This window comes from Rhinolophus sinicus, linkage group LG03, assembly GCF_036562045.2.
Source record: "Rhinolophus sinicus isolate RSC01 linkage group LG03, ASM3656204v1, whole genome shotgun sequence".
NCBI lineage: Eukaryota > Metazoa > Chordata > Mammalia > Chiroptera > Rhinolophidae > Rhinolophus > Rhinolophus sinicus.
The window spans coordinates 100,387,509-100,400,917 of record NC_133753.1 but is presented as its reverse complement, the minus strand read 5'-3'; the positions used below and the strand labels follow the sequence as shown (position 1 = coordinate 100,400,917).

The following is a 13,409-nucleotide window of genomic DNA, read 5'->3' as shown; positions in this document are numbered from 1 at the left end:
AATCAGCTCTAATGCGTCTTCTGGAGCAAAAATTAATATAAGACCCGGTCTTATTTTGCTATAATGTAAGACTGGGTCTTACATAATGTAATGTAATATAAGACCCTGGTCTTATATTAATTTTTGCTCCAGAAGACGCATTAGAGCTGATTCTCCGGCTAGGTCTCATTTTCGGGGAAACACGGTAATGGTGCTGTTATTTTTTAGTGGCACTTGAAGCAATTGTTGGTAAGGTCTTACCTGTCTCCGCTTTATGTTCTTTTCTTACTCTTTGGTATGGAGGTAATACGCTGTAGTTGCAAGAGGATGGGCTTAATTCACCAGGGATGAAATATGGTCTCTGACTCTTACTAGCCTCAGGTGAGTCATTTAACTCTCCATTTCATCATTTTAAACATGAGGATAGAAATACCTACATTGCAAGGTTGTTCTGTGGATGTATAGAAAGTATCTGGCACACTTTAAACACTTGCTAATGACAGCAATTATCATTATTTCCCTTTCCCAACTTCTTTCTCCTACTACTTTTTATTCTTCCTTTCTTTTTTCATTTCCCTTTCTCCTCTGCCTATACCTTAGTATTAGCAATGGCATAGACATTGGTAGAACTATCTTGTGGTATGTTGTGTTTTTTTTAAGATCAAGAATAATATCAATGAAGCAAGTTGTTAGATTTAGAAAGGGTGAATCATTATGGAGTGAAAAGAAGGAATCGGAGTATGTAAGAAGGGCAGAAGGCATAACAAAGTGAAAAGAGGTGTGTTCTCTTTCACAGGGGTGAGGAGAGGTTGTATATAAGAAAGTAATGAGTGGTGAGGTAAGAGTATAAAGCAGAGAGTGAGGCAACAGCCTGCGGAAGTTTAGAAGCTCTAGAGATGTAAACTCCTACACTCCTGGGAAAGCTGACACTTGCTAGAATTCCTTGTCTCAATGTGGTATGCCTAGCTACAGAAAAGATAAGATTCGTGAGAGAATTGTTAGCAATAAGGGTTTAGCTCATGTAGAATCATAGAATTCAAGTGAATTAAGCTAGTTAGAAGATGTTGGACTGGATTTCTTCATTGTTAACGATCACTGAATGTAGAGGATCTGAGTTACCCACTGTGGCTTGTGTCCGCAAATGAGTTCACATTTCATTCACTGGCAGTTGGGGAGTCATTATGGTCGTCTGGGCAAGTGAATAACTTGGGGAAAACAGTTTTAAGAAAATTAATCTTAAACTGATGTGGGGGACAATTTGAAAAGACAAACGGACGGCTAGAAGGTCATCTAGGAGGCAGTTTTGGGAGTCCAGGCACAAGGATGAAATGGAGAGGGACAAATTGAAGAGATGCCTGTAATGAGCCAATCAACTGAAATTGATAACTCATTGAAGTAGAGAAGAATCAAAGTGGCGCCATTTGTATAAATGGCAAAATGGAAGAGGGGAGCTTCTTCCTTATAGGTGCGGATGGTGTTTGTGTTGTCACCCCACAAACCATGCTGACACCTCCTGGTGTCTTCCCTCATCTGGTTGAGAGGTGATTCCTGCAGTGGTTAGAAGAGTGGGCCAGGTGGCCTCTGAAGCCCTTCATCTCTATAAGTCTGTGATCTGAGTTTCTCCCGCTAGTGATGCTCTCTGCACCTATTTTTTGCACATTAAATAGTTCATAGTTCCCTAATAATGTCATTTGCAGTCACCTCTGGATTTTGATATTTTTTAACCGAGCAATTGGGATCTTATATGAAGTTCCTAGCAGTCCTGACAATTAAAAATACTTTCTGTGGTAGATGTTTGCCATTCTTTTTCACCTCCCAAGTTCTAAACCCCCTTCCTAGGGTTTAGGAATATCTGCCTTATGAGTCTAGGGGAGCTAGAACAGTCTCCCAGCATAGCATTTAAAATGTCCAGATATTGGCTTTTGCAGCTTTCTTTGTACCCATAGCATGGGCATGTCTGCTGGACTTGGCCAATCTGTGCACCCAGCAGGACTTTGGCCCAGGAAGGAATGAGGTGGGGATGGGATGATGGAGGGTAAGTGAGACTCTGGCAGAGGGTCAGATAATCAAATTCCTAGGGTAGCAGTGGAGTGGCCCCAAATCACACTAGTGCCCTCCATGGACATGACACTGCCATTGGTGCCACTCATGCCATATTGCCCATTGGCCACATGTGTGTGTCAGCCTCATCTCTCCAGCTGGATTGTAAGCTCCTCATTGGACGGTGTCTTCTTCAATTTTTGTTTCTTCACAACACCCTGTGCAGTGCTTGTTGATTGGCTTCATTTATGATCGTATACATGGTTGTCAAATCTAGATATTTAAATCTTACTTATCCAAGATACGCTAAATTTTACTTTCATATTTAATAGTACATGTTTACTATCTATTATTCCTGCTAGGTGATAAACTATCTTCTTTTGCTGTTTCTACCATGCCTGGCACAGTGGGCATCTGATATTTGTGGAATAAATGTATAATGAATCCCCATTTGAAAATTCCATTGTCATCTCAAACTTCACTTGCCAAAAAGAGTTACTTCTTCCTACCTTTTCCTGAAACCATCCCATCTCTTGCTTTCCCATTGTGGTCAATGTCACTGCTTTTTCCTAGTCTTACGGACTCTCTGTCTGGGACATGACAGTAACATAAAAGCATGGCTTATTCAAGGGGCACTGACAAGACTTGCCTGACCAGACTAGAAGAGGGTATATGGAAGAGAGGGAGAGACAACTCCCTCTGGCTGTGCTATCAGAAGAGTAAGGCAGCAGTCCACTAACCAAACTGGCGACTTGGGATTTGATCCTCAAGTGTGTTCCTTGAACCTAACTTGCTATTATTTTTACTTTATGATTTTGTTCACACTGTTTTCTGTCAGTGCCCTGCCATGGACATTAATAAATTTCCTCCCCATGGACCTAAATTTATCTTACTCATCCTTTACGTTTCAATCAAGCAGCCGCTCCTGATGAGCCATTATGCTCAATGGTGATCATTTCTACAATGTTCCTTTCAATCATTTGTGCAGTGACTCACGTAGTGTTTCAGCTTTTTGGTGTCTGTTGTCCTTAGGTGCTCAGTAGTCAGAAACATCACGTACACTTTTTTTAAACTGCTTCACAACACCCAAGATAAAGTTAAGCTTTTAAATAAATACTTGTTAAATTGAATGGATCTGAATGCTTGGCAAGATTTTGGTTAAAGCCACAGCTGCTTTGCTTCCAAGAAGAGCTTTCCACTGGAGTCAAAGCGACATCTGGTGGCTAGGGGATCAAAGGCTACATTCAGCTCGCTGGTGTTCAGGCTGGTAAGGCAAAGGTGTAAATGCACAACACGCTGGTGACTGGCACCTGAGGGCAGGACCTTTGCTCCCGACTGCGACTGAGCCCTGCTGTGTGTTCATGGAGACGTATTCACAGAGGCCATCGGGAAGGCGGGAAGGCGTATGGATAGGGTGTGGTGGTGAGGAACACAGAGATGCCCAACTGCCTGGCTCTAAGTAACAACAACGGCTGCAAGTTACTCAACCTCTCTGTCTTAGTTTCCTTATCGCTCCGTAATTGCTACCATTAGTACAACAAAACTTACTTGAGAAATCAATCACCGTAAAAATGGTTTGGAAAATGGATGGTGTCTCCCTGACAAGTTTCACTCCGATGAAATTTCTCTTTTCTTTCCTTTCCTTTTCTTTTTGTTTCGTTTCGTTTCTTTTCTTTCCTTTTCTCTTCTTTTCTTTTCTTTTTTCTTTTCTAACCATTGAGGGATTTACAAAATTCATACTTATTGCCTATGTGTGGGCAGGCAGATAAATAATTCCACTGTGTGAGGTTTACAGGAAATCTGCCGTAGTGATGCTAGAAGCAGGTCTTTTTGGTTTTTCATCTCTAAAGAAACAGAGAGAGGAAGAGACACGGAAGGGCCAAGGAGGGGGCCCAGGCAAAGCCAAGCAGGGCTGGGCTGGCTTCACACTGTGAGGCTGCACCATTGTCTTTGTCCGGAAAATATCAGAAAAGCAGGGGGCTCTGTTAAATGGGACACTTTCTGGAGCATGCCCTCTGCGGTGATGAGGTCTTCTGAAGAATTCTTTTCTTCGAAGCTGTCTCAGCAGGTATGGACAGTTTTTGAACTGTGCAGTGCAGAATTAAGGCTAACTTGCTCTGCTTTTCGAGGCATCTTGTGGGAAAATGAGGCTCTTTTGGTTTCTAAGCAAATATAGGTAACTCCTCAATAACTAGTGCAGTGCCTGAAATTGTTCATATTTTCGGGGTGTAAGGCGGATGAAAGATATATCTGGGTCTTGGTATCCCTGCGTTCTTAGACTGTTGCCTTCATGACCCAGTTATGCCCATGAGCCCAAAGGCGGATCTGTACAAGAGGAAGGAGATGTAGAAAGAGGAATGTTTTAGTACCAGCTGAAGTTCTGGCCACAAATTTCAGCGGAAAAGTATCTTGTGAATTGGATCAGGCCACATCTAATTTTTGTATCTCTGGTCTAAGCCAGCTGGAAGCAAGCCAAATGGCCTCTATGGCTTTTTTTCTCTAGTTCTACAACCATATCTTGGTCCTCCAAAGCTTGTCAGTTGCACAGGAAAGGAAAGATGAAAAATTCACTGAGGTTAAAAGAGAGCATCTCTCTCTAAAGCTGAGAGTCGCTTTAGTGAGCCACCCATTCTGGGCCTCCTTTCCTCTGGGTCCTGCCCTGGTTCCCCCTGGCTTTCTGAGGGGAGAGGAAGATCTTCCTTGCAGGCTTGAATGGGCTTCAGGGCCCTCTGACTACATCAGCTTCATGGGCAAAGAGAAAGCTTGAAGAAGGCAAATCTAAAGAGGAATCCATTAGGAGGAGGCATCGAACAACCACAATGTCTAGTTCATCACATTGGAGGCACCCAAGTAAGCCACTGATGGTCCTCGAGAGGGAGACAGAACTAGAAAGTGCTGTGAGACACCCGTTAGTACCTGCTGGAGGATGGGGGGTGAGTAAATCACTGAGTGCTCTGTCTGGATTTACATCCTGATCGGAACTCACTACCTCTTAACTATGAGACTGTTTTGACCAAGACCTCCCACATGATAATTACTTCTTGTTAACTTATGACCTAGGTTTCCGGGGGCTGGGTCTACAATCCTGTCTTGATGGCCCTGGAACTGGATGGCACACAGTTTTGACAGTTCTTGGTATTTTTTCAGTTTAAAACTTATGTTTGAATATATGAACAGAAACTAATTGGGGGACATATGTCTTCTGGAAAGAGCCTTCAAGACACGAGAGGAAGAGAATAAGACTTTTTAGGGTGCCATTTTAAGGAGGATGCGAAGAGTGTGTGTAACAAAAGAGCCTTGTTTTCAAGGAACCTGATATGTAGATGGGGGTGGGGACATGCACACTCAGCGTTAAAGAGCACACATGAACACAAGCGCTGTTACACACCAGGAAAAGGAAAAATCGGTAAATGCCAAGCGGACAGTGATAATGTTGAGTGGATCCATGGGAATGCTAGGTGGAGGACGTGGATTTAGTCTGGATTTTGAGAAATGGGGAGTGGGGTAGGGTGCGGCGGGGGGGCACCTGGCGGTAGAAGAAAATGGCATGAACGAAGATGGGAACTTCTAGGGACCGTGGGTGTGAGCAGACTTCTCTGGGGGGTGGAAGGTGTTTGGGGGAACCCTCTTCCCTTTTTGAGGATGATGCCCAGGGGGAGAATCACGCCCGTCGTGTCCTCGGGGCCTTCTCACCGAGCCCCGCAGACCATCCTCTGGACTTGACGTGGCAGGTTAACGTGCCTGCTCCCACGCGGGGAGGTTTCCTAAAGATTCCTTTCACCCAAAAGGGCTAGGAACTGACAGAATTTTGATTTTGTACTGTGTGAAACGTAGAAAGTAAAGGCAGGGACTGTTTGGGAATATTCTTTTTCTTTATTCTTTATTTTTTTAAAAAACACTTTTACTTGTTTATGTGTCAGGAGTAAAAAAGCATATAATTCAACACAATTTCAAGAACATTGGACCCCACACCTGGGTATCCTTGTGAGTACTGTGTGTGGCTGTGACTGTCCAGTGTATAATGAACATAGGAAAAAACACAAAGATTGTTGTCACTGAGGAGCGTGGTGGGGTGATTAGAGTCCTATTAGATTACATACATTTGACATCTATGAGCAAGTCTTCAATAAATTGGCCTTCCTGCCATACCTCTTAGCTAGTTGGTTTTCAGAAAGACTATCTAACTAGGGTAATTGAGCCCAAGTTTGCTGTCTGTCTTATTCTCTTTCTCTCTCTCCCTCTCTCTCTCTTTCTCTCCCGCCCCCCCCCCTCGTGTCCACTGCTCACACATAGCAGCGGAAATGACACATTGAAGTGAGTCACCAGTGCAGCTGTGAGTCACCTATAATTGGGGGAAAATTCTGTCCCCCTCGGTCGTGCAGCCCCTTGTTCCTACTTCTAAACATATTGGAAAAATTGGAAACCATTCTGTCTTTGCTCTAGTCTCACCCACCACATCCTTTTGGTCGAAAGTAGACTGAAGTCGGATAACCTTGGCAGGGGTCCTAATCCATCACATGGAGAGGTAAGGAAAAGAGAGAAGCAGTGGGGTTCGGGCAGCCACAAGGTGGCAGTGTGAGCCCCTCATGCTTGCCACTCAGAGGGTTACGGCAGTTAAGTGGCCAGACTCCTGAGATGCAATGACACAAACCACAAAGAAACACTACAAGCAAGTTTAAATAATAGGCTTTTCTTGATAGTCCTCTTTTTCTCTAACAAGCACACAAGGATGTGATAAATATTCAGGCACGCCCCTGGCATCCCATCCTCTCCGCCAGGAGATTGGAGCCAAGAACCAGGCATACATCTCACCTTTCTTCCTCTATTCCTGTAACATAAAGTTTGTGGGAAGCAGAAACCTGCTTCTATGAGTAAACAAGTCACCTACACTCCAAAATAATATATGCTCACTGTTTCTGGGGAGGGAGACGGCCAGGCCAGGGTGGGTCTCCGTACTGGGTGGGCAGTTGCTCTGCCAGGCCGCAGTACCTCTGAGCTGGGGAAGGATGGACCTTGCAGTGAAAGGGTGTTTCTTCCATTGACCTTCTCTGGCCTGCCGCCAGCCTCAGCAGTGGCAGACAGTGCAAGAGTAATGGCAACGTGACTAGAACACAAATAGTTTCTACCAAGTGCACAAAAGCTCCTGTAAGACTTGTGGTGCCATCCTGCCAGGGCCTCAGTGGGAATCCAGGTCTGAAGTGCCAAACAGGCACAGCGATGGGCAGAAGCAGCTGCACAAGTGGCTCTGAGAGTTTTACAGTCCGGTTTGGAGACCTTCAGGGAGCTGTGCTTTGGAGGTCTCTCCCAGGGTCTCCACCGAGCAGTTTTACTGAAAGGTCCTCTTTCCCACCCCTGGGAGAGGCTGAGGTCTAGGAGGCAGATTTACCATAAAAAGAAAAAAGTAAATGTCTTCTCTTTCCTCAGAAAGATTGATTAAAATAAAAGTTCTTTTCTTCAGAGTTTCTTCTTCTCTGATGCACCTCCAGTTCTGTCCCAGATGAGGGCTTCTTTTCCCATGGTCAGGGTTCCATCACTTGGCCCATGAAAAGGACCGTTCCTGAGGACGGAAGCATCATGGGAGATGAGAAGCGGAAGGAATGGCATAGCTCACCAAGCTCACAGTTTATGGATGAACTGAGATGTGAGAAGATGAGTGAGATGTCGAGTGACAGCTGCTTTAGTGACTAAACTAGGACCGAGGTCCTGGCACAGCACTCTGTGACTGAGCACTGCTTTTGAGGAGAGAAAATGGAACCAAGTTATGGATTCCTTGCCTAGAGTCCTGGGGTAAGAGGGGGTGTCTACACCTGTCTGCACTGGTGCCCCAAACAAGGAGAGTTGGTAGAAGGGGCTGACTATCTCGTGGGCCGTGGGCTCACCTGTGGGGTTGTGTCGCACCACAAAGAGGAAGGGTCTGTCCATGATGATCTCCTCAGGGGCCATTCGGGCTGAGATGACAATGGCTGGAAGACAAGAGACAATGTCTTAGGATAGAGGGACATCGGCACTGGTGCCTGGGTTGATCACAGGTGTTCCATTGACATCAGCCTTCTGTCTGGCAGCAGCACTTGGGGGCAATTTTTCGGAGGCTCTGTTGTTCCACTGGACCTGAACCTTCAAAGTTCAGGGAAGGCCTCAGGCCTGATTTCCTCCAGGAGTTTGGTCACGATCTACAAACATGATCTACAAACACCTATATCTAAACCCTTTTAGGGCTATTGATAAGCAAGTTCCTTAAGTTGACTAGCCACTGGGAGAATAACCCAGGCTTTCCTTTAGGCGGCCCTTCACATTCAGGGGACCTCAGGAGCCATGGGGTGAGGGAACAGGGTCCCAGGAGAAGTGGGTCCATTTTCTAGGCTGAGAAACACTAATGGGGAAAGGGTGGTGATGCTCTCCTCACAGGAAGTGCTGCTCTTCTGGGAAAGGCCTGGTGGAGCAGGGCAGAGAGACTTCTCGGGTTTGGGTGCTATAATAGCCCTTTCTAGAAGCCTTGGGCTGAGACTCACCAGGCCTCACCTGAGCCTGACTCACCTGTAGAGGAAGACGCCACTGTGCCTCTCTCATTCACCTTGATCTTCACTTTTTGTAGTGCCTGCGATACGTAGAGAGACTCTTGATCTGAAACAGGTGGATGCAAAAGTAGATCAGCCATGGTTCTCAGGGCAAAGCTCCTTTGTCCTCTTAGGGGTCCCTCAGTCCACCAGGATAACAAAGTGAATGGAAATCTCTTACCTGAAAAACTCGAGAAGTCTGCCTGGCTTGGACTAAACATGTCTGTCATCCCCAAGTTCTCCAGGGGCGTCCTGAGGTCAACTTCACTCTCCAGGGAGAACCTGTAGACAGGAGCAGGAAACAGCTCAAGCTCAGGCCACCTCTGGCCACTACCACCACCTCTCCTAGTCCCCTACCAGGTATCACCCCAGCATCCTGATAGGATGGGAACTGATATGAAAGTAGAAGAGGAAGGCTTGTTGTTTCAAATCTGTTTACAAGCTCTCTCTCCTTGCTGGAGCTTCTATTAATGAACATTATTCTGCAATCTCCCAACCCCCTGGAAACTATGACTAATTACTTTCCTCAAATAAGGCAGTAGTTTATTCATTCTGGCTGGGGGGCCAAGGGCAAATTCTCCTGCAAGGCTATTTGAACAAAAATCTGGTCTGTAGATTGTGTTTCTGAGAGCGAACTCTGAAGAGGACTCAAGCAGCGAGGCTTTGGGGTGTTCTCTGCTTCCCCTCAGGGCACAACTAATTACCTCAAGTTTGGGGGGAGAGAGAGAGAGAGAGAGAAAGAGAGAGAGAGGAGGGAGAGGAGGGAGGAGGGAGGAGGGAGGAGAGAGGAGGGAGGAGGGAGGAGGGAGGAGAGAGGAGAGAGAGATAACCAACTAAGTTTTCTCAGGGCCTGGCATTATAGTATCTGGAAATTTGGGGTAAGCACGGTGGAGGTTTCCCTACAACTCTGGAACTACGCAGCCTCAGCCTTCTCCACTCTCTTTGCTTCTGCAGAAGGATTTTAAAAATCTGCTTTATTGGAAGCAAGCTAGAAGCTGTAGTTCTGGCCACTCCGTCTGCAGAAATGATTCCTTTTGTCCCCATCATTTTGATATTAACTTAAGGAGATGGAGGTGGGAGTGAGGGACATTAATAAAAGGGTGAAGGCAGATTTAGCCCCCCACCTCCATCATTTCTCTAGCTCTTCCTTTGGCTGGCTTTTGCTGGATATTCTGAGTGTGGCATGTGTGAGGGCATGGTCTAGAAAACTCCTTGCCCTCCAGCAGGAACGGGAGGAGGGATCATTAGAGTAATCTTAATCAAAGCCAGGCCAGAGTGTTTTCCATCAGCCTCCCACACATGGCCCTGCCATGCAAACATCATATTTGGGAAACTCAACATGGGAGTGGTGCCTTTAGGAGACAGGGGAGGCGGGAGATAGAGAGGATTGATTAGGGCATTGCCAAGTGTGGCGAGAGCAAGGGGTGGCTTACTTGGGCAGAACCAGGACGCGGGGCAGACGGGTCATATTCCCTTTCCACTGGCTGATGAGCTGGGCATCCAGAATGTTGGTGAGGGCAGAGAGAGGCACCTCTTTTTCATAGGGAGCAGCAATGAACATGCTGAGTGTGTCCCCGTGGTAGGGCAATTCCAGGATGTCGTAGTAATGGCCACCAGGGGTAGAAAACTCAGCTGTGAAGACACCAAGATGGCACATTAAAAATGGCTCCAGTTCTTGTTGATTCTAACCTATCACTGGGTTTTCAACTAATTCTCCTATCTCCTGCATGCTGGAAGCCAGCTCTCCATTCTGGCTTTTGAGGCTCCCACACCCACTGCTCTCCCATTCAATGTTTTCTTTCCCATTCCTTCTTTTCTGCCAATTCAGTGTCTTCTGGTTTCTCGTCTCTTTCTGGCCTTCTTTACCTTCACTCCTGTCTCCCTAAAACCCAGTCACTATGCCAGTCTTCATCTCTTTAATCTCAACTTTGACATTGCCCTTCCTTCCCCCAGCAGGATTTGTAGGCCCCAGGTAACCGCACTAGAAACATATGAGGATGAGAGCAAGGGTTCAAGTGGTCAAATGTGGGCCTGAGGGAATTGCTGGATTTCAGCTTCATCTTGCGTGAGATAAAGCTACTTTCTGCTGCTCCAGTTATCCTGGTGTCTCCTCCTCAGGGAGTCTTTGTTACAGCTGGGCTGTGTTCTAGGATTTCTCCTCCCTTCGATGGGAACACCCGGGGATGAGAGCCAGTAGGTGTGGGACTTGGGGGAGGGAGTCTTGCACTTACTGTAGTTGAACTTGTTGGTCTGAGCCATCATGGGCACGGAGACTGTGCTGCCATCGGACTTGTGGAAGAGGCGGTGGTGGGTGCCCGACTCTGGGAAGGGTGTCTTCCAGTGGCCGTTGAAGTAGAGGGCATTCACCAGCACCAGGCGCGTCAGCTGGTCCACGGCCCCTTTGCCAAGTATGTCACTGATCATGCCTATGGGAAAACCAGGTGATCAGGGGCTAGGTGTTTTTCAATCCTCTTAGATAGTTCCTTCAGCTCCCAGACCTCTAATGGGTGTGTTTCTGTTGAAGCCATCCAGTCATAAAATAGCCTGGGGGTTTAGGTGAACCAATCTAGCTATTTTCAACCCGTTCCATCTTCCTAAGGGTCTCAGAAAACCTCCCAGCTGACCACACTTCCTGGGCCTGAGGTCCTGCCCAGGATCAGGCCTGGAAACTTTAGTCTCCCTTTACTTTGCTCCCTAAGCTGCAGTCTTGAAGGGTTGTGCGTGCTCCTCGTCATGGTTATAACTGTTCTCATGAAATCTCACAGCACTTTTGGGGGATGCCTTTAGAGCTGGTTCACAAGAAGGCCTAATTCTGAAAAATATGACACTGATTCTTCAAGCACTTGACCTTCTGTCTACAGAGAAGAGAGTGCTGAAAGGGAGAGGTTAGGATATTGGGATTTGTTTCCAAGTCACCCTTTTTGGCAGGCCTTGGGATGGGCCTCCTTTCTCTGCCTGTTGCTCACCTTTCGTGTATCTCTTCACCCAGTCATTAACGATGAACCTGGCTCTCTCTAGCTCTGAAAAGTCCACTTGCTTGACTGTGGTCCGGAACAGCCTGAAGAAGTGAGGCATGAAGCCTTGGACCAGCTTCAGATCCCGCTGGACAAAGATGGCATCGGCGATGCTGATCTCATCCTTGTTCCAGGGTCCCACGAGCTCCTTGTACAGTTGACGGAGGGCAGGGGCCATGCCCTTCTCTGTGCCGAGGGAGGAAAGGATACGTCAGGTTCATGTTCAGCCAAGGATTCCCAGTCGGGCCATCTTTCCCCATGAGACGCCTTACCCTGCCCTCATGAACGGAGCACTTCTCCCCCAGGAGTCTCTGGAGGGAGATTTTATTCCAAACCGTAATCCCTTCTGCATCTCCCTCTTTTCCTCAACAATCTCAGGTCTTAATCCTTTCTTTGCGTTAGAATATTTTTCTCTGTTTTTAAGCTTTGAACCCTACATTTCTTCTCATAATAATAGTAATAGCTATGCTAAACATTTCATATGTGCAATTCTATTTAATCCCTACAGCAGCCCTCTACCATAGGTACTTTTTTCATCCCCATTCTGTAGATGAGGAAACTGAGCTTCAGAGGGATTAAGGTTATACAGTTACTAAGTGGTGAGCACGGTTATTTTACACCAAATACACTGGCCTGTGCACCTTGTGACTAAAAATGTGTTGGTCCCTGTGGCATGGCAGCACAGGAGCTGGCTCGCCAAGCTGGAGTCAGACCTTTCCTCCGCTTCTGGCTGGTTATACCCTAGCTCTGTGGAGGCAGCATGAGTGCCTGCCTGCTACTCTGCCGCACCTCTTACCTTCAATCTTGAATTGCATTGCCTCTTGGATCTGCTGCCTGGTTTCTCCTCTTGTTGTCAGCTGCAGCATGGCCAGGACTGAGGCCACCCCATAGGGTGAGAAAACCACATTGCGGTCCTTGGACACCTGTGCCACCTGCTGAAACACCTTCACTCCAAAGTCTGTTGCCAGTTGGGCCACCTGAGACTGGCGATGGTACGATGCGGACCCTCCACCGAAGAGGAGAGCCAGGCCCAGGGCTAGGCAGGCAAAGACTGGAGACATCTGCATCCTAGAGCAAGGGGGGAAAGAGCTGATGAGGGATGGTTCTAGAAGGATGGCGAGTGGGGTGGGGAGACCATACCCCAGCCAGGGGCCAGGCTTCCTGTGTTTGCCACTGGCAGGTGATAAATAAACACGAGGCCAAGGCTCATTAAGAAACCACAATGGCTTCAGATTCTGCAGTCACTGCTACCGCGGCGTCAACTTAGGGCTGCAGGTCTGGGGGCTGGGGATAGGCAGAAGGAAAGTGGGGCTCTGGGACAGAGGAAATTCCGCGAAAGGGCATTCTCCACCTTCACCCGAGACAAGAGATGGAGAGTTTGTTTTTCTCTTACCTGAAGTTCTCAGAGTGCCTTGCGACTGGCAGTTTGTCCTGCTGCTGATTCTGCTGCTGGACAGGGGGTGTGTCTCTCTTGACAGTGTCCTGGACCCTGCAGCCAGATGCAGCTGTGCCGTTAAGGAGCCTGCTGCCTCCCTTTATACCAGAAGTGGGCAGGAAATAGATTAACTCATGGCTCAGCCCCACCCACTTTCTGGCCCTGGAAGTCTGGCTTGCTGAGGCATGTGTGTGCGTGCTGTGTGTGTGTCTGTGTGTACGTGTGAGAGATGGCTCAGGAAGAACTGAGCAAAACTCAGTTGCCTAGGTACGAGGACTTTCCCTGATTTGGCTGCCCTCCGCCTGTGTCCCTCTCTCTTTGGATGTTATGCCAGCCTGACCCCCAGCAGTGCCAGATGGCCCCAAATGCCCAGTGTTTGGGATTACC

At 47.3% G+C, this 13,409-nt stretch overlaps 1 protein-coding gene across 1 annotated transcript; it reads right to left on the bottom strand.

The window, feature by feature from the left end:
- Positions 1–5,870: 5,870 nt before the first annotated feature.
- Positions 5,871–13,109, bottom strand: SERPINE1 (serpin family E member 1). The gene is made up of 9 exons (XM_019752824.2): positions 12,981–13,109; positions 12,384–12,655; positions 11,540–11,773; positions 10,805–10,999; positions 10,007–10,205; positions 8,755–8,855; positions 8,554–8,640; positions 7,899–7,982; positions 5,871–7,576 (listed from the first exon to the last, which is right to left on the bottom strand). Exons 2-9 carry the CDS (start codon positions 12,652–12,654, stop codon positions 7,539–7,541), a joined length of 1,209 nt encoding a protein of 402 aa, XP_019608383.2. The 5' UTR covers position 12,655; positions 12,981–13,109; the 3' UTR covers positions 5,871–7,538.
- Between the last annotated feature and the right edge of the window lie 300 nt (positions 13,110–13,409).

What these genes read in the sequence shown, in the direction of transcription:
- SERPINE1 (XM_019752824.2), bottom strand. Translation starts at nt 12,654, where the DNA reads ATGCAGATGTCTCCAGTCTTTGCCTGCCTAGCCCTGGGCCTGGCTCTC. An exon ending in GGTGAAGAGATACACGAAAG is followed by an intron (nt 11,000 to 11,539) that starts GTGAGCAACAGG and finishes GTTTTCCCATAG; the next exon opens with GCATGATCAGTGACATACTT. An exon ending in AGACTTCTCGAGTTTTTCAG is followed by an intron (nt 8,641 to 8,754) that starts GTAAGAGATTTC and finishes CACCTGTTTCAG; the next exon opens with ATCAAGAGTCTCTCTACGTA.